The 27,961-nt window shown below is 51.4% G+C and overlaps 1 protein-coding gene across 4 annotated transcripts in view; it reads right to left on the bottom strand.

Annotated features, from left to right (window-relative positions):
* Window positions 1-24,216, bottom strand: part of LOC140429571 (peptidyl-prolyl cis-trans isomerase FKBP8-like) — an 85,613-nt gene extending 61,397 nt beyond the window's left edge. For 2 of the 4 annotated variants that reach the window (XM_072516762.1, XM_072516773.1), the window contains exon 1: window positions 24,115-24,207. Coding sequence is in view for 1 of the 4 variants with exons in the window: in XM_072516753.1 (XP_072372854.1) it covers window positions 24,115-24,128 (14 nt within the window). In the remaining 3 variants the exon portion in view is untranslated. Of the gene's footprint in view, window positions 1-24,114 lie in introns of all 4 variants that reach the window. The other 2 variants (XM_072516753.1, XM_072516781.1) reach the window with 2 other exon arrangements.
* Window positions 24,217-27,961: the final 3,745 nt, after the last annotated feature.

Here is a 27,961-nt window from a genome sequence, read left to right as displayed (position 1 = left end):
CAGCCGGCGCAACCTCCTGAGACGCTTCTGCCCCATGAGCTGGTGACGTCCCCCTGGGCGAAGGTGGGTGTCGACCTATTTCACGCGCTTGGCATGGACTATGTTATCATTGTGGACTACTTCTCCAATTACCCAGAAGTCATACGCCTGCACGATCTCACGTCGTCTGCTGTCATCAGGGCCTGCAAAGACACCTTTGCTCGCCATGGCATTCCGATGACTGTCATGTCGGACAATGGGCCCTGTTTTGCCAGCCATGAATGGTCGTCCTTTGCGGCCTCGTATGGCTTCACACATACGTGACGTCCAGCCCTCTGCATCCCCAGTCCAATGGAAAGGCGGAGAAGGGCGCTCACATTGCCAAGCGGCTCCTCTGCAAGGCTGCTGCTGCCGGATCGGACTTCTACCTCACCCTGCTGGCCTATCGCTCGGCCCCACTAGCCACGGGTCTCTCGCCAGCACAGCTGCTGATGGGTCGCGCCCTCAGAACCACTGTGCCTTCCATCCTGGCACCAACAATAGACCATGCTCCGGTACTGCATAGGATGCAACTGCAGCGCGATCGCCAGAAGAGATCGTACGACACAAGGGCAACTGATCTTCCCTCCCTGGCCCCTGGAGACAACGTCCGCATTCACCTACCAGACGGTGGCTGGTCAGCACCTGCCGAAGTTCTCCGACGCGTGGCTCCCCGCTCGTTCCTGGTACGCATGGCGGATGGATCCGTGCGTAGGCGCAATCGCCGAGCCCTTCGCCTACTTCCACGCTCGCAACGGAACCATACACAGACGCCGTGTCCTCCACTGGTTCCTGATAGCGACTTTGTGGAGCTGCCATATACCATGCCCCTTCTATCGCCGTCCGTAGCCAGGCTCGCACCTCAGCCGGTGGTTCTCGACCCACCTTTGAGGCGGTCAACCCGAATTCGTCGCCCACCTACTAGACTGGACTTATGAGATTGTTCACACGTCACATTTTAGCAACTACTGTATTGTAACATGACACTGTTTTATCGTTCCAGGCCTCGTTTGATCGGTCCAAATTTCAACATTCTTCTTCTTTTGTTATGGTACAACCTCGTTAGCATGTCACACCTGACATCGCCCCTTGTATATAGTTACGCCACATGTACATGCTGTAAATATCATGCACACACACCTTTAGCTGCACTCAGGACACATTTATATTTATAACCACTTAGGCACATAATCTTGTAAAAAAAGGGGGGATGTCATGATATTCAAACACACATCACAACACACACATCATGATAGACAGACCAACAGACCAATTAGCACACATAACACGACAGCCAATCACAGACAAGAGCAGACACAGTATAAGACAAGAAACACGACACCTGCTGGCCAGTCGATCTGGAGACAGGACAAAAGCAGGACCTCATTAACAAGACACTCACACAGTCACCACGTGCTGAGTACCAAGTCAGATGTGTAAATAACTAGTTGGAATAAAACTGCGTTGTACCAATCGCAACCGTGCTGGTTCGTCTGTACCTCAGAGCACCCAACACCACAGCCTCAATCCGTGAGGCCAAGATCTTTGCTCGCAGCTTGGCATCTACATTCAGCAGTGAAATTGGATGGTAGGACCCACACTGCTCCGGGTCTTTATCCTTCTTCAAACTTAAAGAAATCAAGGCCTGCGATAACGTGGGCGGGGGGAGAGCTCCCAGGTCTCCCATAAACTTCTATAAAGTTCTACCAGGAAGCCATCCTGGCCCGGGGGCTTCTCTGCCTGCATCGCCCCCATATCCTCCATCACCTCCACCAGTCCAATGGGTGTTCCCAGCCCCATTACCAGGTCCTCCTCCACCTTGGCGAACTCCAACCCGTCTAAAAAACGCCTCATTCCCTCCCCCCAGCCAGGGGCTCTGAATCATATAATCTCTCGTAAAAGTCCTCGAAAACCCCATTCACTCACCGGGTCTAAGACCATTTTTCCCCTCTTATCCTTCACCTTTCCAATCTCCCTCACCACCTCCTGCTTCCTCAATTGATGTGCCAACAACCTACTCGTCTTCTCCCCATACTCATAGACTTCCCCCCTGGCCTTCCGCAACTGCCCCACTGCCTTACCTGTAGACAACAGCTTGAACTCCAACTAAGTGTCTGTCATTCTTTCAACAACCCAGCCTCCGGGGCCTCCGAATACCTCCAATCAATCTGCAGGATTTTATCCACCAGCCTCACCATTTCTGCCCGTTCCGTCATGTCCCTATGTGCCCGTATCGATATTAACTCCCCACTGACCAGTGCCTTAAGCTTCTCCCATAGCGTGGCAGCTGAAACCTCACCCGTATCATTCAGCTCCACATACCCCCAAATAGTGATCCTCACCGGCTCACACACGTCCTCAATATCTAACAATCCCATATCTAACTTCCACTGCGGCCGCTGGGCCCCCCCAGTCCACTTGCAAGTCTACCCAATGCGGCGAATGGTCCGAGACCACAATCGCCGAATACTCCGAGACATCCACCCATGCCAGTAGAGTCTTATCCATCACAAAGTAGTCGACCCTATGCACATGGGAGAAGTACGAAAACTCCTTCGCCCTCGGCTTCCCAAACCTCCACGGGTCCACGCCCCCCATAAACCCTTTTAATTCCCTTGCCACCGCCAATACCCTTCCCGACCGCGGATTCGACTGGTCCAATTTTGGCTCAATAACCGGATTAAAATCCTCACCTCTCCCACCCTCCAATTATCAGCCGGTGTGAGTCCAGGACCGGAATCTTTCCTTGCACCTGCCTCATGAATTCCATGTCATAGATGTTCACCAGGACCCTGGCATCCCCTCCAGTTTCCCACTCACCATCATGAACCTTTCCCCCCTAATCTCCTACTATATCCATCCTGAGTGGAAGACCTGGCCCGCCCCACCCTTTCCTTAGTCTAGTCTGATGCCCGATCTTTAGGTGCGTTTACTTTTAAAATGCCACATCCTCCTTTAAGCTCCACAAATGTGCAAACACGCATGACTGCTTGACCAGCCCATTCAGTCCTCTCATGTTCACATGTGATCCACCTGATCGGGGGGGGGGCAACACCCCCCACCCCCCCGGCCGATGAGACAGAGCCTCTCTTGGGCCAGCCCCAGCCCGCGTCACACGACCCTCCAGGCCCGTCCTCAGATGCCCACTGTCACCAACCATCTCCTTACCGCACTTCGACAGCCCCATCCCTGTCAGCATTCCCCTCCCTCTAAACAAAATAACAATCCCAACACCCTCTAGCACTCTAACCACCTGCTCACCCCCCACTGCGCTCCTGTGAACTAGCACACCCCGCTAGCCTGGCAGATCCCACCCATGGTGCCAAACATCCTACCTTCCCCCCCCCACCCCCACCCCACTGATTCCCCTCCAGCCCCACTCACAGTCTTGACTCGGTTGAATCCCGCTCTCCTCTTGGCCAGTTCCGTGGCACCCAGGTCCTGGTACACCCGGAGCTCATTACCCTCCCAGGTACATCTTCCCGTCTACCTGGCCCACCTCAAGATATTCTCCTTATCCAGGAATCGATACAATCTTACCACCATCACCCTCAGTGGCTTGTTCGGCTGCAGCTTCCTCATCAGCGCCCTATGCACCAGATCAACCTCCAGGGGCCAGTAGGATGCCCCCTCCTCCAACAGCTTCTCCAGCATTTTTGCTACGTAAGTGCCTGCGTCCGCTCCCTCAATGCCCTCTGGCATCCCCACAATTCTCAAATTCTGCCTCCAAGAGCGGTTCTCCAGTTCCACCACTTTCTCCTTGAGCCGCTTCTGGGTATCCCTGAACATCCCAATTTTGGTCGCCAATGAGGTAAGCTGCTCCTCATGCTCCCAGTAAGCATCCTCCACCTTCTGGATTACCTGATTTTGGGTCTCTAGCCTCAGCTTCACACGGTCAATCTCTGCTTTCAGTGGGTCTACCACCTTCGCCAGGCCCTCCTGAATCTCCCTCCTCTGCTGACTGAACTTTTCATTCAAAAAGTCCACCAACTGCTCCATCGACCATTGGGCTGGCAGGGCCAACTCGTTGCTCACCGCCATCTTTCCCTGTATCCCGTGAAGAGTTTCTTGCTCTTGCAGCTCGTTTCTTCCAAATCCACGTCTGGTACACAAATCCATTCACTGGTGGAGTATAGTCTTCTTCCACCACTCCTGCACCCTTTTCCTTCAAAACATCCACCCGGCAACTGGGGGAAAAGGACCAAAAAGACCGCCTCGAGTGGGAGCTGCCAAATGTTCCACCACTAACATCATGGCCACCACCGGAAATCTGTTCCATCCCTCTGATGAGGTCCATCTCACAGCCAGCACACGGGACAGGGCGACACAGCTGAGCATGTGCCGCCGACAAGTGCGCTGGTCCCTCTGGCCCCAGACCTCCCAGAGGACATCGAAGGCCATGGGACGAGGTAAGCAGCTGGCTGCCTCCACCTCAGATGTGCATCCTAGGGAGACACCTAGATGTAGTGGTAGAGCTAAGAGGGCCAAGCACATCGAGGATCACTGAGGACACCAGGAGAGGGGGGTAAAGGGCAAGGGGGATAGGTAGGGGGTGAAGTAGAGGGTGAGGGGTTGGTGAGGATAGTGGGGTAGCACCATTGGGAGAGTGGAGATTTGTATTACACTTTAAAACACTTGAGCACAACCAATATGATGCCTCTGTTACTTTCTGCCACAATGCGGGCTGATCACCCAATCCTTGGACCATCTCTCCAGGCACCCCACCTCTCCCACCTTGGGTACACCGCAGGTGATGGGTGTGAGCGCGCAATCAGCAGACAGGCAGGGGTCAAACTATGGCATAGATTGAGGAGCGCTGACGCTCAACTCTCTGGAGATTATCATCATCCGCTGCCCTCGGCAGTGGCCCACTGACGGTGCCAACACAGTCCCAGCAACCTGGAGTGATGTGACACATACCCTGGGAGGGTGGGTCAGGTATCAATAACGGACCAGGCCACATCCTATGTGAATCGGGCGGGTATCCCTGGCTCTCTGGGCTTGCCGGACCCTCGCCGCTGCCACCTGTCCTGCAGCCTACGGCTGGACCTCCCTGGGATCGTCCTCCAGCCCCTGCTGGTCCAGCGCTGCCTCATCCTCGTACTCCTCGGGGGTGGCCACATGTTCCTCATCACCAACCTCAGGTTCGTGGATCCACTGCTGTGAGAGGTTGTGGAGGACACACCAGATCGGCACAAAGCGGTCGACCCTCCGGGCGGTGTCCTGCTGGGCACCGGCGGAGTGGTCGAGGCATCGGAATCGCATCTTGAGGAGTCCGATGCACCGCTCAATCACAGGCCTGGTGGCCGCATGTACCGGGTCTCCGCTTCGGTCTCCGATCTCCATATGGGCGTAATTAGCCAGGTCCTTACTGGGTACCCCTCATTCCCCAAGAGCCAGCCGCCCATACTGGCGTGGTCTTCAAAGAAGTCGGGGATGACCAACTGCCCCAGGATGTAGCGGTCATGGACACTCCCCCGGGACACCTATACACCCTGGGCCGTTGCGGGACTCCCCTACTGGATCCCTCCCTGGCTGATCGGCGGCTATGTCCTCAGGGTGTGGGGCAGGGTCCAGCACATGGACCAACGCCTCGAGCATCTACACACGCTTCTGTTGCCGCCATCTATGGCCCTCCTAGCAACAGTACCTAGAACAAGGTCTGCTGGGTCCAAGATCCCTTTCCACCCCAGGAGCCTCCATTCCCCCATTGATCCCCTTCCTTCCACTCCACGTCGAATGCCCTGCCCACGCACTCCAGCTGTAGCAGGCCCCACTCACCAGACCCCAGACCTTTACCCCGGACACTTGCTCATAACGTCATTTGGACCAGGCGCTGGTTCTCTCCCTGTTGCATTCACCCACCCTTCGGCCATGGACATGTCGCTGGGGCCCAGCCCCTGGGTGTTCGGATTTCGGCTGCTGCATGTGTGCTGTTGGCAGTGTAGAGGCACAGTGTCCATGCATCACGGTCTGATTATGATGCTCGGCAATGACTCCAACATGCTACATGGCCCGCCAATTCTTGGGAGTCCACAGGTTGTATGAAGTGCTCACTTCACCACAATTGCCAATTTCCTATTGGCAAAATCATTCAGCCGCATGGTCAGAGACCTCGGCAGTTGGTGGGGGTTATGGGTGGTCATTGGACAGACAGGCAGGGACAGGGGTTGCTCCCGGAATGGGTACACACGATCCAGGGATTGGCATGCTGGTACCGCGCATGGTTGTCCCTCCCCCCAAGCGCCTCAACCCACCCTCCTATGGTGGCCCACCCCTGCAGCATGTCCGTCACCCCCAGCCGGGGCCCTCCCCCCCCCCCCCCCCCCAGCCGAGCACTGGAGTGGTAAGCCCACGCCTCCAGGCTCTTTGCCTGTGTGGTAAACCACTGTGTTCTGATTTTAGAGGTTGTACGGTAGAACCTGCACTACAGGTTCACCTGGGGCCCCTGCATGCTAGCTCCGCCCAGGAGGCGGGTTATAAATATGCATGGCCTCCAGCTCGCAGCCATTTTGCTAGCTGCTGTGGGAGGCCACACATCTGATACCAATAAAGCCTCAGTTTGGGTTCAACTTCGTCTCCAGTCAAATTGATCGTGCCTCAATTTATTAGTATCAGATTCAGAAGATGGCCCTCTGTATTAAACCAGATCACCTGCAGCTGGATCCACACTCAAGCGACGCCAGAAGGGACTTCCAGCACTGGCTAGCTTGCTTTGAAGCGTATATCAACGCAGCGCCGACCCCTGTTCCAGAGGCTCAGAAGATCCAGATATTGTAATCCAGACTCAGCTCCAAAGTCTTCCCGCTGATCCAGGATGCGCCCAATTACGCTGATGCCATGACTCGATTCAAAGAAAATTATGAACAGAAGACGAACACGCTCTTCGCCAGGCATGTGCTCGCAACTCGTACTCAACTACCTGGTGAATCGGACTTCCGGGTGCGGCTATGCAGAGCTAGGTCGCATATTCGGCAGCTCCTGCTTGGAACGGACTTTTGGGCTCTTTTACAGGCCCCCCACGGCATTTGTTTGACATTTCCCGGTGTGGGAAGAAGGCTGCAATATTCCCCCGACAGTGTCCCCCAGGAAGGGTATGTCTCTGGGTTGCCAGACACGGCAGAAACAGTAAAAGATTTGGCTGCAACTGCAGGATAAACAGGGCCTCTTCCAGCATGCAGGCGGGGGAAGGGCAAGCTTAAAGCTGCAAGCTGACCTGAGGGCCTGTATCAAAGGTGAATTCTAGCAGCAGAGGGAACAACTGTGAAAAGACCTCATCAAGGCCACTGAAGGGACTTCCGGTTGCGGTGATGCCTAGCTAGCCGCACGCTTCGGCGGCTCCAGCTCCGACGGACCTTCGGGCTCTTTTAAGAGCCCCAACGGGGAATTTTTCGACGACGCAGCCCGGTGTGGGGTGTGTGAGAAGGGAGTCCCCCCCAAACGAAGGAGGAAAAAACCGGCGGCGGCGGCTGCAGCGCGAGGAATCATCGACCAAAGGGTCAGAAAGAGAGAAGTACAAGATGGCGGCGGAGAAAGCGCAGGCGACATGGGGGCCTGAGCAGGATGAAATTGTGAGACGGCGCGTGGAGCTGCTGAAGAGGGAGGTGCTGACCCCGTTGCTACAGGCAATTGAGGGGCTCAAGGAGACATTAAAGACCCAGGAGACAGAGCTCCGCGTGGTGGAGCAGAAGGTGACAGATATTGAGGACGAGATCCTGGGCCTGGCGGTTAAGACACAGACGCACGAGGCACTTCATAAAAAGTGTACTGAAAGGATCGAAGCCCTAGAAAATGGAGCGCGAAGGAAGAACCTTCGGATACTGGGTCTCCCTGAGGGTGTGGAAGGAGTGGACTGTGGAGCGTACGCAAGTACGATGCTGAGCTCACTGATGGGTGCTGAGGCCCCTACGGGCCCCTTGGAGGTGGAGTGGCAAATCAGATTCCGGCGAGAAGACCAAAAGCGGGAGAACCACCCAGGGCGATAATCGTGCGATTTTACCGCCTTAAGGATAGAGAAGAGGTCCTGAGATGGGCTAAAAAGGTGCGGAGTAGCAGATGGGAGAATGCAGTGGTACGGGTATACCAGGATTGGAGTGCGGAGGTGGCGAGAAGGAGGGCGAGCTTCAACCGAGCCAAAGAGGTGTTGCATAAAAGGAAGGTGAAGTTCGGGATGCTGCAGCCGGCAAGACTATGGGTCACGTATCAGGAGAGACACCATTATTTCGAGACGGCGGAGGAAGCATGGACCTTCATCAAAGAAGATAAATTGGATCGGAACTGAGGGACTGATGCTGCAGGAAATGTTATTGTTAATGTTATGGTTGAAGTTAATTGAGAAGTAAATTGGGAAGGGGGGAGACATTGGGGAAATGTGGGCGCCGGTGAGGGGGGAAAGACGGGACATAGTTGGAGAATGGGGAAGGAGAGGGGGAGGGGAAAGGGAGCTGCGCCATAAGAGGCGGGTCAGGTAAAGGGATGCTCCCGCGCCAGAAAGAATAAGGCGAGAAGACAGGCGCAAGGCGGATGGGAGTTCCCCACTCGGGGGGGTCGAGGAGTGAGCAGGAGTAGCCGGGGTCAGTTGAAGTCAGCTGACTTACGGAAGTAATATGGGGGGAGCAATCATGCTAGAAAGAGATCTAGCGGGGAGGGGGGGAGGGAGGGGGAGGGGGTGGGGACAACTGGGTTGCTGCTGCGGAAATCCAAAAGGAAATGGCTAAAGAGTGGGTGGGCGGGGATGGTGTGCGACGCTGGGGGAGCGAGCGGGAGCGCGGAGGCGGGATATGGGACTGGCCTAGAGAAGGTAATGGCTAGTCGACACGGGAGGGGGGCAGGTAGCCCCCTAGTGAGGCTGATCACGTGGAACGTGAGAGGCCTGAACGGACCGATAAAAAGGGCCCGAGTGCTCGCGCATTTGAAAGGACTAAGGGCAGACATGGTTATGCTCCAAGAGACGCACCTAAAGGTGGCGGACCAAGTTAGGCTAAGGAAAGGATGGGTGGGACAGGTGTTCCACTCAGGACTGGACGCAAAGAATAGAGGGGTGGCCATTTTGGTGGGGAAACGGGTAGCATTTGAAGCAAAGAACATCGTAGCAGATAGCGGAGGTAGATATGTAATGGTGAGTGGCAGGCTGGAGGGAATGGAGGTCGTGTTGGTTAATGTGTATGCCCCAAACTGGGACGATGCGGGATTTATGAGACGGATGCTGGGGCGTATACCGGACCTGGAGGTAGGAAACTTGATTTTAGGAGGGGACTTTAATACGGTGCTGGACCCGGGGCTAGATAGATCCAGCTCAAAGACCGGAAGAAGGCCGGCAGCGGCCAAGGTACTTAAGGGGTTTATGGACCAAATGGGGGGAGTGGATCCATGGCGATTTCTTAGACCTAGGGCGAGGGAGTTTTCCTTCTTCTCCCATGTCCATAAAGTGTACTCCCGGATAGATTTTTTTGTTTTGGGAAGGTCGTTGATCTCTAGGGTGGAAGAAGCTGAGTACTCAGCCATAGCGGTTTCGGATCATGCCCCACATTGGGTGGACCTGGAATTAGGAGAGGAAAGGGAGCAGAGAACACTCTGGCGATTAGATGTGGGACTGATGGCGGATGAGGGAGTGTGTGCAAGAGTGCGGGGGTGTATTGAGAGATACCTGGAGGTCAATGACGACGGCGAGGTCCCTGTGGGAGTGCTATGGGAAGCACTAAAACCGGTGGTCAGAGGAGAGCTGATCTCCATTGGGGCCCACAAAAGGAAAACAGAGGCCAAGGAAAGGGAAAGATTACTGGGGGAGATTTTAAGGGTGGATAGGGAATTTGCAGAGACCCCGGAGGAGGAATTGTACAGGGAGAGGAGACGACTCCAGACGGAATTTGACCTTCTGACCACCAGAAAGGCGGAGGTATTGTGGAGGAAGGCACAGGGGAGGAGGTATTAATATGGGGAAAAGGCTAGTCGCCTGTTGGCTCATCAATTGCGAAAGAGGGCAGCAGCGAGGGAGATAGGAGGAATTAGAGACGAAAGGGGAGACACGGTGCGAAGGGCAGGAAAGATAAATGAGGTGTTCAAGACCTTCTATGAGGAACTGTATAGGTCTCAACCCCCAGAGGGAGAGGAGGGGATGCGGCAGTTCCTGGACCAATTGAGGTTCCCGAAAGTGGAGGAGCGGGGGGTGGTAGGCCTGGGGGCACCGATTGGGGTGGACGAGGTTATTAAGGGACTGGGAAGCATGCAAGCAGGGAAGGCCCCAGGACCAGACGGGTTCCCGGTGGAGTATTACAGAAAATATGTGGACTTGTTGGCCCCGTTGATGGTGAGGACGTTCAATGAGGCCAGGAAAGGGGGGACTCTACCCCCGACGATGTCGGAGGCGACGATATCGTTAATTTTGAAGAGGGATAAAGATCCGTTGCAGTGCGGGTCCTATAGACCCATTTCATTATTGAATGTGGACGCCAAATTGTTGGCAAAGGTACTGGCATCGAGGGTAGAGGACTGTGTCCCGGGGGTGGTGCACGAAGACCAGACAGGTTTCGTAAAAGGGAGACAACTGAATGTTAACGTACGACGACTGTTAGGGGTGATAATGATGCCCCCAGTGGAGGGGGAGGCAGAGATAGTGGCGGCAATGGACGCAGAGAAGGCATTTGATAGGGTGGAGTGGGAGTATTTATGGGACGTGTTAAGGAGGTTTGGGTTTGGGAACGGGTTTATTAGCTGGGTTAGACTTCTTTATGGGGCTCCAACGGCAAGCGTAGTTAGAGGTCGACCTAGATCGGAGTATTTCCGACTATATAGGGGAACAAGACAGGGATGCCCGCTGTCTCCATTGTTGTTCGCGTTGGCAATTGAACCTCTGGCCATGGCGTTGAGAGACTCCAGGAAATGGAGAGGGGTGATTAGAGGGGGAGAAGAACACAGAGTCTCGTTGTACGCGGATGACCTATTGTTATACGTGTCGGACCCAGCGGGGGGATGATAGAGGTTATGCGAATTTTGAGGGGGTTCGGGGATTGCTCGGGGTTTAGGCTAAACATGGGGAAGAGTGAATTATTTGTGATACATCCAGGGGACCAGAGTAGAGAGATAGAAGGCTTGCCTCTAAGGAAAGTGGAAAGAAATTTCCGATACCTGGGGATTCAGATCGCTAGGAGCTGGGGAACCTTGCACAGACCTAATCTGACACGGTTGGTAGAACAAATGGAGGAGGACCTCAAGAGGTGGGACATGCAGCCTCTATCGCTGGCGGGCAGGGTGCAAGCAATTAAGATGATGGTCCTCCCGAGGTTCTTATTTGTATTTCAATGTCTCCCTATACTAATCACCAAGACCTTTTTTAATAAAATAGACAGGAGCATCACGAGCTTCGTGTGGGCAGGGAAAGTTCCGAGAGTAAGGAGGGGGTTCCTTCAGCGTAGTAGGGACAGAGGAGGATTGGCACTACCGAACTTGGGCGATTACTATTGGGCCGCCAATGTGGCAATGATACGTAAATGGATGATGGAGGGTGAGGGAGCGGCGTGGAAAAGACTGGAGAGAAAGTCCTGTAAAGGGACGAGTTTAGAGGCGCTGGTGACGGCGCCGCTACCGATCTCACCTAAAAAGTTTACCACGAACCCGGTGGTGGCGGCAACATTGAATATCTGGGGACAGTGGAGGCGACAGAGAGGGGTGCGGGGAGCCCTGGTGGGGTCCCCAATCAGGAACAACCATAGGTTCGCCCCAGGAAGAATGGATGGAGGATTTCAGAGCTGGTACCAGTTGGGAATTAGGAGGGTGGGAGATTTATTTATAGATGGGACTTTTGCGAGCTTGGGAGCATTGGAGGAAAAGTATAAGTTGCCCCGGGGAAATTTCTTGAGATATATGCAGGTGAGGGCGTTTACTAGACAACAGGTGAGGGAATTTCCGTTGCTCCCGACACAGGGGATACAGGACAGGGTGCTTTCAGGGGTGTGGGTCGGAGAGGGCAAGGTGTCTGAGATTTACCGAGAGATGAGGGAAGAGGGGGAGGAGTCGGTGGGCGAACTAAAAGGAAAGTGGGAAGAAGAACTAGGGGAGGAGATAGAGGAGGGTATGTGGGCTGATGCCCTAAGCAGGGTAAATTCCTCTTCCTCATGCGCCAGGCTTAGCCTGATTCAATTTAAGGTGCTACATAGAGCACACATAACGGGAGCAAGATTGAGCAGGTTCTTTGGAGTGGAGGACAAATGTGGGAGGTGTGGTGGGAGCCCGGCAAACCACGCACATATGTTTTGGGCGTGCCCGGCACTGGAAGGGTATTGGAAGGGAGTGACGGGAGTGATTTCGCGGGTGGTGAAGGCCCGGGTCAAACCAGGCTGGGGGTTAGCTCTATTTGGAGTTGCGGAAGAGCCGGGAGTGCAGGAGGCGAAAGAGGCCGACGTTGTGGCCTTTGCGTCCCTAGTAGCCCGGCGCAGGATCCTACTCATGTGGAAGGAGGCGAAACCCCCCGGACTGGAGGCCTGGGTAAATGATATGGCAGGGTTCATTAAACTGGAGCAGATAAAGTTTGCCCTGAGAGGATCGGCTCAAGGGTTCACCAGGCGGTGGCAGCCATTTCTCGACTACCTAGGGGAACGTTAGAGGGAAGACAGATGACCAGCAGCAGCAACCCAGGGGGAAGGAAGGGAGGGGGTTTAGTTTAGTTCAAAGATAAAGGGGTTTTGTTACTTGTGTATTGTTAAAAATTTCTGTATTGTTATTGTTGCGTTTGCTTTGTAAGAGGGGAAAAATTGTTGTTTGGGAAAAAAATTTCAATAAAACATATTTTTTTTTAAAAACTACCTGGTGAGTCAATCGAGGACTTCTGGAGGGCTCTGATCCCACTAGTTTGTGACTGTGACTGCCAGGACGTTACAGCCAAGGAGCACTCAGATCTCCTTATCCGGGACGCTTTTGTGACTGGGATTGGGTCTGATATTATCAGGCAGTGGCTCCCAGAAGGGGCCACGCGCGACCTCGCAGAGACTAAAACACTAGCGCTCTCCATGATGGTCGCCCTGCGCAATGTCCAGTCCTATGCCCCCAACCGCGCGGCCCATTCCTCCTACGCTTCATGGGCCCCACAAGCAGCCGCCCCAGCGGGGGCACTACCCACCCAATATGCCTGCGCTACGCGCCAACCAGCGATCCCCGGGGGGGCCCCGATGCTACATTTGCGGCCAGCAAAAACGCCCCCGCCAACGCTGCCCGGCCCGTGCTGCCCTTTGTAAGGCTTGCGGGAAGAAGGGCCACTTCGCTGCAGTGTGCCAGGCCCGCTCAGTGGCCGCGGTCGACCCCAACCCCCCCCCCCGGTCACGGACAATGGGTGCCGCCATCCACCTCTCCTCCCCAGGCCATGTGCGACCAATGGGCGCCGCCATCTTGTCCTCTGCACAACACATGCGTTTCATGGGCGTCGCCATGTTGCTCCACCCCCGCAACGTGCGTTCCATGGGCGCCGCCATTTTGTAATCCCCAGGATCTCCGGGCGCTGCGATCTTGTCCACCCCACAGCACATGGACACCAACGGCATTCCAGGACCTCAGCTCAACGGCTGTCTCACTACCCGACGATCAACCACGGCTCACCTCCATGGCAATCGATCAGTCCCGACTACATAACCTGACCAACGCATCCACCAGCGTGAAAGTCAATGGCCATGTGACCTCCTGCCTACTGGACTCCGGGAGCACCGAGAGCTTTGTACACCCAAATACGGTATGGCACTGCTCCCTTAAGTTACACCCTACCAATCAAAAGATCTCCCTGGCCTCCGGATCCCATCGCATAGCGATCCGGGGGTACTGCACGGTCACGCTCACAGTCCAAGGCGTAGAGTTCCACGGCTTTCGCCTCTACGTCCTCCCTAACCTCTGCGCTGCACTTATCCTCGGCCTGGACTTCCAGTGCAACCTCCAGAGCCTGACCTTTAAATTCGGCGGACCCTTACCACCCCTCACTGTGTGCGGCCTCGCAACCTAAAGGTCGATCCTCCTTCCCTCTTTGCCAATCTAACTCCAGATTGCAAACCCGTCGCCACCAGGAGCAGACGGTACAGCACCCAGGATAAGGCTTTCATCAGGTCCGAGATCCAGCGGTTGCTTCGGGAAGGCGTCATCGAGGCCAGCAACAGCCCCTGAAGAGCTCAAGTGGTAGTGGTTAAATCTGGGGAGAAAAACCGAATGGTCATGGACTACAGCCAGACCATCAACAAGTACACGCAGCTCGACGCGTACCCCCTCCCACGCATATCTGACATGGTTAACCAGATTGCACAGTACCGGGTCTTCTCAACGGTGGACCTGAAATCCGCTTACCACCAGCTCCCCATCCGTAAATCGGACCGTCCATACACCGCCTTCGAGACAGACGGCCGTCTATATCACTTCCTTAGGGTCCCCTTTCGGCGTCACCAATGGGGTTTCGGTCTTCCAAAGGGAGATGGACCGAATGGTCGACCGGTACGCTTTGCGGGCCACGTTTACGTACCTAGACAATGTGACCATCTGCGGCCATGACAAGCAGGACCACGACGCTAACCTCGCTAAATTTCCCCGCACCGGCACTCTCCTCAACCTCACGTATAACAAGAAGTGTGTTTTCCGCACAAACCGCTTAGCCATCCTCGGTAAAGTGGTCCAGAACAGAGTTCTGGGGCCCGATCCCGACCTCATGCGTCCCCTCATGGAGCTCCCCCTCCCCCATTGCCCCAAGACCCTCAAACGTTGCCTGGGGTTCTTCTCATACTACGTGCAGTGGGTCCCAAACTATGCGGACAAGGCCCACCCACTCATACAGTCCACTCATTTCCCCCTGACGGTCGAGGCCCAACAGGTTTTCTCCCGGATCAGAGCTGATATTGCCAAAGCTGGAATGCACGCTGTAGACGAAACACTTCCTTTCCAAGTAGAAAGTGACGCATCGGACGTCGCCCTTGCCACCACCCTCAATCAGGCAGGCAGGCCCGTGGCATTCTTTTCCCACACCCTCCATACCTCTGAAATTCGGCACTCATCCGTCGAAAAAGAGGCCCAGGCTATCGTTGAGGCTGTGCGACATTGGAGGCATTACCTGGCCGGCAGGAGATTCACTCTCCTCACTGAGCAACGGTCGGTAGCCTTAATGTTCAACAACACAGCGGGGCAAGATCAAAAATGATAAAATCTTGCGGTGGAGAATCAAGCTCTCCACCTATAATTACGAGATTAAGTATCGCCCTGGCAAACTCAACGAGCCCCCAGACGCCCTATCCCGAGGTACATGTGCCAGTGCACAAGTAGACCGACTCCGGATCCTGCATGACAGCCTTTGTCACCCAGGGGTCACTCGGTTGTACCATTTCATTAAAGCACAAAATTTGCCCTACTCTGTCGAGGAAGTAAGGACAATCACCAAGGACTGCCAGGTCTGTGCGGAGTGCAAGCCGCACTTCTACTGGCCGGACCGCGCGTGCCTGGTGAAGGCCTCCCGCCCCTTTGAACGCCTCAGCGTGGATTTCAAAGGCCTCCTCCCCTCCTCCGATCGACACACATATTTCCTCAGTGTGATCAATGAATACTCCCGGTTTCCCTTCGCCATCCCATTCCCCGACATGACGTCTGCCACCGTCATTAAAGCCCTTAATTCTATCTTCACTCAGTTCAGCTTCCCCGCCTACATCCACAGTGACAGGGGATCCTCATTCATGGTTGATGAGCTACGTCAGTTCCTGCTCTGCAGGGGTATCACCTCCAGCAGAACGACGAGCTACAATCCCCAGGGAAACGGACAGATAGAAAGGGAGAATGGGACGGTATGGAGGGTCATCCAGCTGGCCCTACAGTCCAGAAATTTCCCGGTCTCCCGCTGGCAAGAGGTCCTCCCTGATGCACTACATTCCATTCGCTCATTACTCTGCACTACTACTAACAGTACACCGCATGAACGTCTTTTTGCCTTTCCCAGGAAGTCCACATCCGGGGTATTGCTCTCAACTTGGCTTACAGCTCCGGGAACCGTGCTTCTCCGTAAACATGTGCGGCTCCACAAGGCGGATCCATTGGTGGAAAGGGTACACCTGCTCCACGCAAACCCACAGTACACCTACGTGGCGTTCCCCGATGGCCGCCAGGATACCGTCTCCCTCAGGGACCTGGCACCAGCAGGTTCCACCCCCACACCACCCTCCCCTCCCCCGCCGCCCCCATCACCCCCCCTAGGACCGTCCGTCCTCCCCTGCCCACCAACATTGATGAAGAGGATTTCGGCACGCTCCCGGAGTCAACTTCGACCACAACAGCACCAACTTCGTCGATCTCAAAGAACCATCAAGACACCGACCGGCTGAACCTCTGACCGGCCCGCCGGATGACTAGAGCCATCTTTTTTTGCCGCTCTGTAAATATTAAAATTTCTAATTGTCTATAGTTATCCACCACCCCCGCCGGACTCAATTTTAACAGGGGGTGAATGTGGTAAACCATTGTGTTCTGATATTAGAGGTTGTACGGTAGAACCTGCACTACAGGTTCACCTGGGGCCCCTGCATGCTAGCTCCGCCCAGGAGGCAGGTTATAAATATGCGTGGCCTCCAGCTCGCAGCCAATTTGCCAGCTGCCGTTGGATATAGGGTGGCTCCCATTAATTGTATGGAAATAGGCTGAAATAGGTATGAAAATCCCGATTTCGCCTACAGGAATGGGCCAGTTGCATCGCAAAACTGTTTGTCGCCTCGCACGTTTCTCGTTTTCGGGCTCTCCCACTATTCACCGGCCTTGTTTGGCTACAGCGAGAGCGCAACGAGCTGGAGAATCGCACTCTCCATCTCTTCTTACTGTAGTAACTAACTCCTTAACTAATAATGCAATGCATCCTCCTCAATGCCTCATCCCATTCCTAAATGTCCTATCCCATATCCTGAGACTGTGAATTCTTGTACTAGACCTGCTAGCCAGCGGGAACAACCTGTCTACATTCTGTCTGTCCAGCCCTTGTCAGAATTTTATACATTTCAATTAAATCACATCTTGTTCTTCTAAATTCCAATGAATAGAGGCACAGTCAACCCAATCTCTCTCCATACCACAATCCTGCCATCCCAGGAATCAGTCTGGTGAATCTTTGCTGCTGCACTTCATCCATGGCGTATTTCAAGAACAAAGAACAAAGAAATGTACAGCACAGGAACAGGCCCTTCGGCCCTCCAAGCCCGTGCCGACCATGCTGCCCGACTAAACTACAATCTTCTACACTTCCTGGGTCCGTATCCCTCTATTCCCATCCTATTCATGTATTTGTCAAGATGCCCCTTAAGTGTCACTATCGTCCCTGCTTCCACCACCTCCTCCGGTAGCGAGTTCCAGGCACCCACTACCCTCTGCGTAAAAAACTTGCCTCGTACATCTACTCTAAACCTTGCCCCTCTCACCTTAAACCTATGCCCCCTAGTAATTGACCCCTCTACCCTGGGGAAAAGCCTCTGACTATCCACTCTGTCTATGCCCCTCATAATTTTGTATACCTTTCATAGGTAAGGAGACCAAAACTTCACACAATACTCCAGGTGTGCTCTCACCAAGGCACGGTACAGCTCCGGTAAACATCCTTGCTCCTGTACTCAGTCTCTTGCAATGAAGGCCAACATATCATTTGCCTTCCTAACTGCTTGCTGTACCTGTATGCTTGCTTTCAGTGACTGAACTAGAATGCCTCGGTCTCTTTGTACGTCAACATGTCCCAATCTATCACCAATTAAGTAATACTCTGCCATTCTGTTTCTCCATCTGAAATGGATAACTTCACATTCATCCCTATCATACTGCATCTGCTATGTATTTGTCCACTCACTTAACTTGTCTGAATCACCTTAAAGCATCGGATAAAAGCAAATTACTGCGGATGCTGGAATCTGAAACGAAAGAGAAAATGCTGGAAAATCTCAGCAGGTCTGGCAGCATCTTTAAGGAGAGAAAAGAGCTAACGTTTCGCGTCCAATTACTCTTTGTCAAAGCAGCTTTGACAAAGAATCATTGGGCTCGAAACGTTATCTCTTTTCTCTCCCTACAGATGCTGCCAGACCTGCTGAGATTTTCCCGCATTTTCTCTTTTGTTTCAGCTTGAAGCATCATTAGATCCTCCTCACCTCACATTCCCACCAAGGTTTGTGTCAGCAGCAAGCTTGGAAAAATTACTTATCATTCCCTCATCCAAATCTTTGGCGCATATTGTGAATAGCTGCGGCCCAAACACTGATCTCTGCAGAACCCCACTAGTCACTGCCTGCCACTTCAAAAAAGACTCATCTATTCCTACTCTCTGCTAACCTGACTACTAACCAATTCTCAATCCATGTCAATATATCACCCCAATCCAGTGTGTTTCAATTTTTCACATAACCTCTTATGTGGGAATTCGCAAAAGCTTTCTGAAAAACCAAATACACCACATCTACTGGTTCACCCTTACCTATTCTACTCGCTATGTCCTCAAAAAACTCTAGCCGGTTTGTCAAGCATGAGTTTCGTTTCATAAATCCATGCTTACTGTCTAATTCCGTTGATATTTTCTAAGTGTCCTGTTCTAACATTCTTTATCATAGACTCTAGTATTTTCCCTACTCCTGATGTTAGGCTAACCAGGCTGTAATTCCATTTTCTCCCTCCTTCCCTTTTAAGTAGCGGCGTTATATTAGCTACCCTCAAATCTGCCGGGACTGTTCCAGAAATGACAGAATTTTGTAAGATTACAGCCAACGCCTCCATTATTTCCATGGCCACCTCCTTTCATACCCTGAGATGTAGATTATCAGGCCCTGGGGATTTATCGGCTTTCAGTCCCATTAATTTCTCCAGCACTGTTTTTCTACAATTCTTTTTCAATTCCTCCTTCTCACTGGACCCTTGATTCCTTAGCATTTCTGTAAAGTTATTTTGTCTTCCTCTATGAAGACAGAACTAAAGTAGTTGTTTAATTTCTCTGCCATTTCCTTGTTCTCTATTATAAGTTCTCCTGCTTCCTGTCAGGAACCTACATTTGTCTTCACTAACATTTTTCTTTGTATATACTTCTCGAAGCTATATTAGCCATTGCCCATCCACCATCATGCCTTTTAATGAAGTTCCTCGATCTATCTTAGCTAACTCAGACCTCTTACCATTGTAGTTTCTTTCATTTAGAATTAGGACCCTAGTTTCAAATTGTTCCTGCTCTGTCCATGTAACCCCAAATAACCTTCACATCTTTGGACACTAAGGGATAGTTTTAGCATGGCCAATCCACCTAACCTGCACGTCTTTGGACTGTGGGAGGAAACGTGAGCACCCAGAGGAAACCCACGCAGACACGGGGACAACATACAAACACTACACAGTCACCCAAGGCCGGAATTGAACCTTGGTCTTGGGTGCTGTGAGGCAGCAGTGCTAAGCACTGTGCTATCGTGCCACCCACATGTAGCTCTAATTTCCAGTTTAATGTCATCCAAAAGCTGTGACTTCTACTACCGAGAAGGACAAGAATAGCAAACTCATGGAATCACCACCACTAGCAAGCTCCCCTCAAAATCACCATATTAAATCAGAATCCTTCATGGATCAAAATCCTGGAACACCCTATCTAAGAGCACTGTGGGAGGGACTTCCGGTGACATCATGTAAAGACAAGATGCATAAAAAAGCAGCTCCCAGCAAGATCTTTATATTTGATCCCTTTTGCCTGTTTTTTCCAGGGTTTTTGGTGCTCAAACACAGTGAGCTGAATAGGTGAACTCGTTCTTGACGGAGGTATGTCAAAATCGTGAACAAAGAATGTCAATATTAAAAAGGCTCAGGAGGGAAGCCCATCGAAGGAAGGTGAAGGAAAGAAGATGGCCGCTTTGCCCATTACATTAGACACATTGGCAGTGGTAATGGCACAGGATCTTGAAAGGTTTGGCAAACAAATGGACAGGCAGTTTCAACGGAAGAGCCAGAAAATTAACGAATCTTTTAAAGCCACTATTGAAGAGGCTTTGGGCCCGATCCGTGAATAATTGGTGCGAACTTCACGAGACGCTTTAAGGGGTGGAGGAGACCTTGTCGAGGCATGAGGATCAGTTTGCCTCTGTGGAGACGGAAAGCAATAAAAGCCTGAGACTTAAAGTGGAGGACCTCGAGGATAAGTCAAGGCGGTTAAACCTCAGGTTGGTGGGGCTGCCAGAGGAAGCGGAGGGCCTGAAGCCGACCCAGTATTTCTCCGCAATGTTTTCTCGGCTGGTGGGAGGGGTGAAGTGTTCGCCCCTCCGAAATTGGACACAGCACATCAGGCACTCAGGCAAAAGCCAAGACCGAATGAGCCACCCTGGAACACGATAGTCAGCTTTCACAAGTATCAAAGGAAGGAGAGGATCTTGGAATGGGTGAAAAAGAATGAGAATGGAATGGTCTCACCGTCTACGGTGTGGGAGGCATTAAAGGTGGTGATTAGAGGGGAGGTCATCTCGTACAAATCATATATGGATAAGGAGAACAACAGGAATGTCGGGAGGTAGTGGATGAAATTCTGGGTGTGGATAGGGAAGTATGTAAGTGACCCAATGCCAAAGCTCTTTGCGCGCAGGAAGAAGCTGCAAATGCAGTTTGACCTACTGTCCACAGGCCAGGTGGTGCAACAACTGTAACGCTTAAAGAGGATAGTATATGAGTATGTGGAGAAGGCTATCTGACTGTTCGTGCACCAATTAACGTGGCAAGAGGCTACCAGGGGGATGGTGCTGGTGCGGGGATCTGGAGGTGGGTTGGTCTCTACCCCAGAGAAAATTAACGAGGTGTTTCATTCCTTTTATGAGGGGCTTTACAGGTTGGAGCCGCCAGAGGATGAGCAGGAGATGGTTGAGTTTTTGGAGGGCTAATTAGGGGGATGAGTTACGGGAGACTTTGGAGGTGCCGATGGGGTTGGAGGAGGTCCGCAGGGCTCTGAGTATGCAGGCGGGGAAATGGGCCTAATGGGTTCCCAGTAGAGTTTTACAAGAAGTTCACGGACCAGCTGGCCCCATTCGTGCTGGAGATGTTTAATGACTCATTGGCGCTGGTTTCCTTCTAGAGAAGTTGAGATAGGCATCCACCTCCCTCCTTCTGAAGAAGGACAAGAACCTCACAGATTGGGGGTCATACCACCCAATCCCTCCACTTAAAGTGGATGCAGAACCTTTGGCCAAATGCCTAGTGTTGAGGCTGGAGCCCTGCCTCTCTGAGGTAGTGGGGAAAGACCAGACGGTGTTTGTGAGGGGCAGAAAACTGTCATCCAATGTGAGGTGGCTACTGAATGTAGTTCTTACATTGGCAGTGGGACCAGAACCGGAGATTGTTGTATCCTTGGATGCCGAAAAAGTGTTTGATAGGGTCGAATGGAGCTACTTCTGGAGAAGTTTGGGATTGGTACTGGATTTGCATCATGGGTCTGAAGGAGTTTTCAATTTTTCTCCGGTACATAAAATGTACTCGCATATCGATTTTTTTCGTTATGGGTAGCATCTTGCTACATGGTCTGAAGAAGGGCAAGGACTGGCTGCATGTGTTCGAACGAACATGAATTCGGGATCGTTCAGGCTGCACATGGGGACGAAGCAGAGATGCCCTCTGTCTCCACTGTTGTTCGTGATTGAACCATTGGCGATTGCTTTGAGGGACTCAGAGAAGTGGAGGGAAATTGTGAGGGGTGGAGTAGAGCAGACGTTGTCCCTATATGCGGACGTTTTTGCTATTTGGGGCTTCAGGTGGCCCGGACTTGGACTTGACTTCGCAAACTAAAATTTACAAGTTTGGAGAGCAGGGTTAGAGTGGACTTATACAGGTGGGACAGCTTTTCACTGTCGCTGATATGCTGAGTTCAATCTATTAAGGTGAACATTTTGCCGCAATTTGTATTCTTATTCCAATGCCTTGTATTGTTTCAGAGCGGCTCATGATGGGTTTCATATGAGCAGGAGGTCACCTCAGATTCAGAGAGGGGTCCTACAGAGAGAAAGGTGGGTGGACAGGTTGGCACTGCTGAATTTGTTGTATTATTACTGGGCGGCCTATGTGGGGAAAGTGTTGAGTGGTTTAGGGATCAGGAGTTTAGTTGGGTACAGATGAAGTTGGGATCAGGTAGATGGACGGGTCTGGAGGCCCTGGCGGAGGCATCTCTGCCATTTTCACCAGCGAAATCATCCGTGAATCCAGTGGTAGTCTTCATGTGAAAAATATGGCAGCAACTCAATCAGCATTTTAAGCTGAGGGCAATGTCAAGATGGGCCCCAATCTGGAGGAACCACTTATTTGAGCTGGTGAAATTGGATATTACATTCAGAGGGTGGAAGGACAGGGATGGAGAGGGTGAGGGATTTGTTTCTGGAAAGGTGGTTTGAGAGTTGGGAGGAGTTAAAGGAGAAAGCAGAAGTTGGGGGACCGGATAGGTTCAGATATTTACAGGTGCAGGACTTTGTTTGGCGGGCATTTCCAACTTTCCCGGAGCACCGCCGTCTACCTTGCTGGAAAGGGTTGGAGGAGGGCAGCATGTCTGGGATATATGGGTGGATCATTGGAGTAATACAGGTTTCAGTGGAGGAGGAGGAGTCCCTTCGTAGGGTGAATGCTACATCTTCTTGAGTGAGGTTGAGCTTGACATGGCTAAAGGAAGTGTTTAGGGCGCACCTCATCAGGGTCAGGATGAGTTGATTTTTTGAGGGGTTCGAGGATAAGTGTGAGCGGTGTTTGAGAGGGCCTTCTCAGCATATGCACATGTTCTGGTCCTCTCCCAAGCTGGTGGACTTTGGGGGTCCTTTTTCCTCACCATATCGGTAATCCTGAATATTAACTTAGAGCCCTGTCCATTAGTTATATTATTATAGCCCTGTCCATTAGTTGCACTATTTGGGATGTCAGACCAACCAGAGTTGAGGACGGTAGTCGATATGTTGGTATTTGCATCGCTGTTGGTCCGGCGATGGATACTGCTGAGCTGGGGACAGGCAACGCCACTCAGTGCCGAAGCGTGGCTGGGTGATTTATTGGAACTCTTGTACCTGGAAAAGGTCAAGTTCATGGTGAGGGGTTTGATCAATGGGTTCTACTGTAGTTAGTAACAGTTCATGTGGCACTTTAAAGATTTGGTCATTGATAGTTGTCAGTGGGGCATAAGGAGGGATTGTTTGGGTGGCATTTCTGTTATTGAGATTCCTGTTACCGTTGTTAAATGTATTTTCTGATATATGCGTTGGTACAATTGTGGTTTGTAAACTTTATGATATTAGATGCCAAAATTTCAATAAAGATGTTGTAAAACAAGGGCACTGGGGAGTGCCTTCACCACACTGACTGCAGCGGTTTAGGAAAGCAGCTCACCGGCTCTTTCCCGAGGGCAATGATGGATGAACAAGACCGCTGGTCTTACCAGCGACGCCCACATAATAATAATCTTTATTAGTGTCATAAGTAGGCTTACATTAACACGGCAATGAAGTTACTGTGAAAAACCCTAGTCGCCACGCAGCACCTGTTCAGGTACACTGAGGGAGAATTCAGAATGTCCAATTCACCTAACAAGCACATATTTTGGGACTTGTGGGAGGAAACCAGAGCACCCGGAAGAAACCCTCGCAGACTGGGAAAATGTGCGGACTGCACAGTGACTCAAGCTGGGAATCGAATCTGGGACCCTGGCGCTGTGAATCAACAGTGCAAACCACTGTGCTACCATGGCGCCCTGTGAATAAACAAAATATATTTAAGCACGTGTAGAGTGCGTGCACATACATCCAGCAGACAGGTGGTTAGTGCACAACTGCTTTGTTTGTACAACTGAGGAGATAAAGCATGCACAAGGACCACTCTACCATTAATGCGTGAGGGAGGAATTGTATGAGCATTGTTTAGTCAGTCTGCAGGGTAAACAATGACAGCGGTGTGTCTCGGAGTGAGCTGAAGGAATGTATGGATTGAGTACTGTACTGGAGTAATCGGCTCATTTGGAAAGGAGAGGCTGCAGGGTGAACAGGAAGGATAGGGTGGTGCATCCTCTCTGGATAAGGGCTGCCGCCAATGCAATGTGCGTGTGCGCTGGTTGCGGACTGAGCCAGACTCGGAGGCTGAGACTCGGTTACTCACCCGCTCCTGGTCATCTACCGCCACCACCAGTCGCGGAGCGGCACCGAGGCGTCTCCGTTACCGCGGTGACCTGCGTGACGTAACAGAGTCCCCGGGCAGCGCAGTATGCGACCCGTGACGTCACCTTACCACGAGCGGGCGGGGAGAAGGGCGCGTGCGCGGCCAGCATTTTTGGCGGGAGAACCGCGGGATGAAGTAGAGGATGACCCATTACCAGTTGATCCCGAGAATGTGAGGTGTGTGTGTGTCGAATATCTTAACTTAATAATGTGATGCGTCCAGGTGATCTTCCCTGTTGGCGCTTGGCTTTTCTACGCAGCGAGATCGAAGAAATCAGATGAGCGTGCTCGAAGAGGCTTTGCTCTGATTGGCCTATTTGTTTTCTCCAATAATTGTTCGTAAACTTGAACCGGCGTTTGTCGGTCACTTGGCAGCCGCCGGTTTCACGGAACCCGTGGAAGACCTTTTGAATGCCAGTTTGAATACCCCTGCTCTAGAATATATAGTGCAAAAAGGAGAAGTATTCCACTAGGAAGGGTGACTTCAGGTTGCATTGCACATTGAGTGTAAATTTAAATTTAATGTGGGCGTAAATGTAAGAAAATTGCACCCTCCCATCTTTTTATTGGGAATATTTCAGTCAAATCAGTGTTTTGTGAAGGTAAGTTGGAAGTGGTCCAAATGATAGAGGAAATTAGGATGCAGCAATATTTTGGCAAAAAAGCTACCAACAAACCATTACGTGCAAAATTCCTCAAACAAAAAAACAGCACAACGCTGCAGTTACACTGACATTCCAGCAGTTTCCACGCCTATTTTACAACACAGAAAGTAGCTTTAAGGGAAATATTGCCTTTTAACAAGCTAATCACTTTCACCTAATCACATTTCTCAGTACTTTTTTGGCAGCTGAATGGAATTATAGCATGTTAGTCAGGGGATGGTTTAGCACAGGGCTAAAGAGATGACTTTGAAAGCAGGCCAGCAGCACGGTTCAATTCCTGTACCAGCCTCCCCGAACTGGTGCTGGAATGTGGCGACGAGGGACTTTTCACAGTAACTTCATTGAAGCCTACTTGTGACAATAAGTGATTTTCATTTTCATTTCATGTGCCAATGGGAAAAAATATTTCCATAAATGACCTCCTGTAGCCACTTAAAATGGCCAACTCCCGATTCAAAATGGCGAACGGCAAAGGCTAATGGGAAAGTCAGCCAACAAGACAAAAACGAGCAGCTGCAGGTTGGCTGTGTATTTACCTCTGGAAAGGCCAGATACTATCGATACCAGCAACCATCAGCATAACAAAACAACAGCCATCTGCATACTAATGAGAAATCCCCGGGAACAATAAGCAACATTTAGACACACAAAGCAAAACCAGACTCTTCGGCGCCAGCGGGAGCCTACACAAAAGGAGGTGAACGAGTACCTCAAGACCGCCCATCAATCAGAGAACCGCTCCAGCATTGGAGAAAATCGAACCAAGCGATTGGGACAAAGTCCAATCACTTGGGTCTGCTCCGAAAGGCGGGAAGCTCCTGGGGACTATAAGAATTGAGCCCCAAGTTCAAATCGCATTCTCTTCACTCTTCAGCAGCTCCTCTTCAGCTCTTCTTCCTGCCCTGGTCACCCAGCAACAACGAACCAACATTGACCGTGACCAGAGTAGTGAAGATCGAACCCGTAAGTCTTATTTCAACGCTCGCTACGAGATAGGCGCTCCTAGCTACCAATCTGTACCAACTTTGAATCCCGCAGGCTCAGAACCCGAACGAAAGGCCATTTGTTTCCCTGACCTGGTGGGCCAGTTCCAAGTTAAGTATAGGCCTGTTAGTTGTAGAAGTAGATTAGACGTAGAACTTTTGCATGAGTAGCGATTACTGTGTATAATAAATGTGCTTTGATTTAAATCTTACTAATCGGTGTATTGGATTATTGATCATTACTCGGACTTGAACCTCGTGGCGGTATCATAAAGATACCTGGCGACTCAAGAGCAAAGGTAATAAAACAGAGCAATTGAACTAAGGCAAAGTTAGCAACACTCCCCAATTTCCAGGGATAATGGTGCCACTAAAACAAGTAACTGAGTTAGTGTGTAAAGGTATAAGTTAAATACTTGTTTCATTTAGATTGTTTATGCTCTGTTTTGCCCATCCGTCACATACATTGCATAATCTCTTTCCAAAATCACCCAAATACCTGCTAGGCCTCAAAAAAGAAGCAAGCAGTCAGAACAACTGTCGTATCCTGGACCCATTAATGGCAGTTTCCCCAGCCTAGGAGTCGATACCTGCGTACCTGTAGCTTTGAAGAAAATTAAAATACAAAAAGAAACAGCCACAGCTGTGGGCATTATTGTGGGGGTGAACCACTCCACAGGTTGGTCTGTAGCTACAGCTGTGACCACGTTACGGTGGATGCGGGAGGGATCAAAGAGATCCTGGGGCATTGGCTCCCCATTGTGCTGCTGGGAGATTGTCTCCAGAAGTTCTGAAAAATCATACTGGGCTTGAAATACTAACTCTGTTTCTCTCTCCACCGATGCTGTCAGACATGCTGAGTTTTTCCAACATTTTCTGTTTTAATCCAGTCAACTCCCAGGTTTTGGGTGCCATGAGCTTGCAGGCCGATGCCACGTGTGACCAGATGGCCCCCCTATGCCTCATCTGGCTTCCAGGGAAATGTCCAGGTGCTAGGACTCTGACAGACACTGGATGATGGTTGGTGCCAGAAAATGCTGCACTTGTCTGGTTCAATTCCTGCTCCATGTTGGCACAAAAATTTAGTGTTTCACGTTCATCATGTGTGGGGAGCACAGCACCAGCAGCCTGTGCTTTCTTATGCAGGAATTCAGAACTTATTTGAATTTATTCTCAGTATGCTGCTGACACTGGCAAGTCCATATTTAAAGTTCATCCCTTGTTGCCCTGAGAAGGTGGCTGTGGGCTTTCTGGAACCACTGCAATCCTTGGTGGTGTTAGGTACGAAAGACTGGGATTTAGATTAATTATAAAACCCAGGAGTAGAAATTAGCAGTTAGTGACAGAAATTTCCCAATTCATCGAGATATCTTTGGAAGGGGAAGGGGTAGACTTGGCAAATTTGTGAAAGAAAATGCATCGAACCATCTCCCCTACCTATTCCCAACTTGCAGGAGAGCACATAATAGTAATAACAACAAATGTGAGCGACTAGCCTATTAAGCAGACATTTCTTGTCTAGAAAACAATTGTGCCGACGATGTACTAGACCGTCAATTTATCTGCAGCTTGCCTATTCACAACAGGATAGAGCAGAGTGGCTGGTTAGAGTGCTATCAGATTAATATGAAGTTTTACCGTTGATCCTCAAGGCACCTGTCTGCAAAGGCTTGCAAATAGATGTGCCTCAGCAAAAGACAGATCCACGGGATAAGTGGAAAAGATTGGCTACCTGTTGTTGTGTTCGATGTCTCGCAAGGAATCTACCAAACAACTTGTGACTTGTCCAAACGAGGATCTTTATTGAATCACCCTTGGTAGGATAGCGATCTGTTGCAGAGCAAGCTATCATGGAGTTTCTTTGTACTCCCCTGGAACTACACCTAGGCACGACTGCCCACTTGTACGTCTTATAACCATCTCTCGATCACTGGATGAGCCCGCACTTATATGTGAGTACCTTGTAACATGATCCCTGTCTTGAGATCGCATGATGAGTCTGTACCGCCACCGGCTGGTTGGAGGTTGCACCACCAGTGATCTACAATATTGCGTACAGGCATATCACCACATCCCCTTCCTCAGAAAACATTAATGTTTGTTTACACTCATAACTTTTTTAACTTTGTACATTTGTGGT

The sequence above is a fragment of the Scyliorhinus torazame genome, chromosome 1, assembly GCF_047496885.1.
Source record: "Scyliorhinus torazame isolate Kashiwa2021f chromosome 1, sScyTor2.1, whole genome shotgun sequence".
Lineage (NCBI taxonomy): Eukaryota > Metazoa > Chordata > Chondrichthyes > Carcharhiniformes > Scyliorhinidae > Scyliorhinus > Scyliorhinus torazame.
Note: the sequence above shows the minus strand (reverse complement) of the source record. Positions and strands in the feature narration are given on the sequence as shown.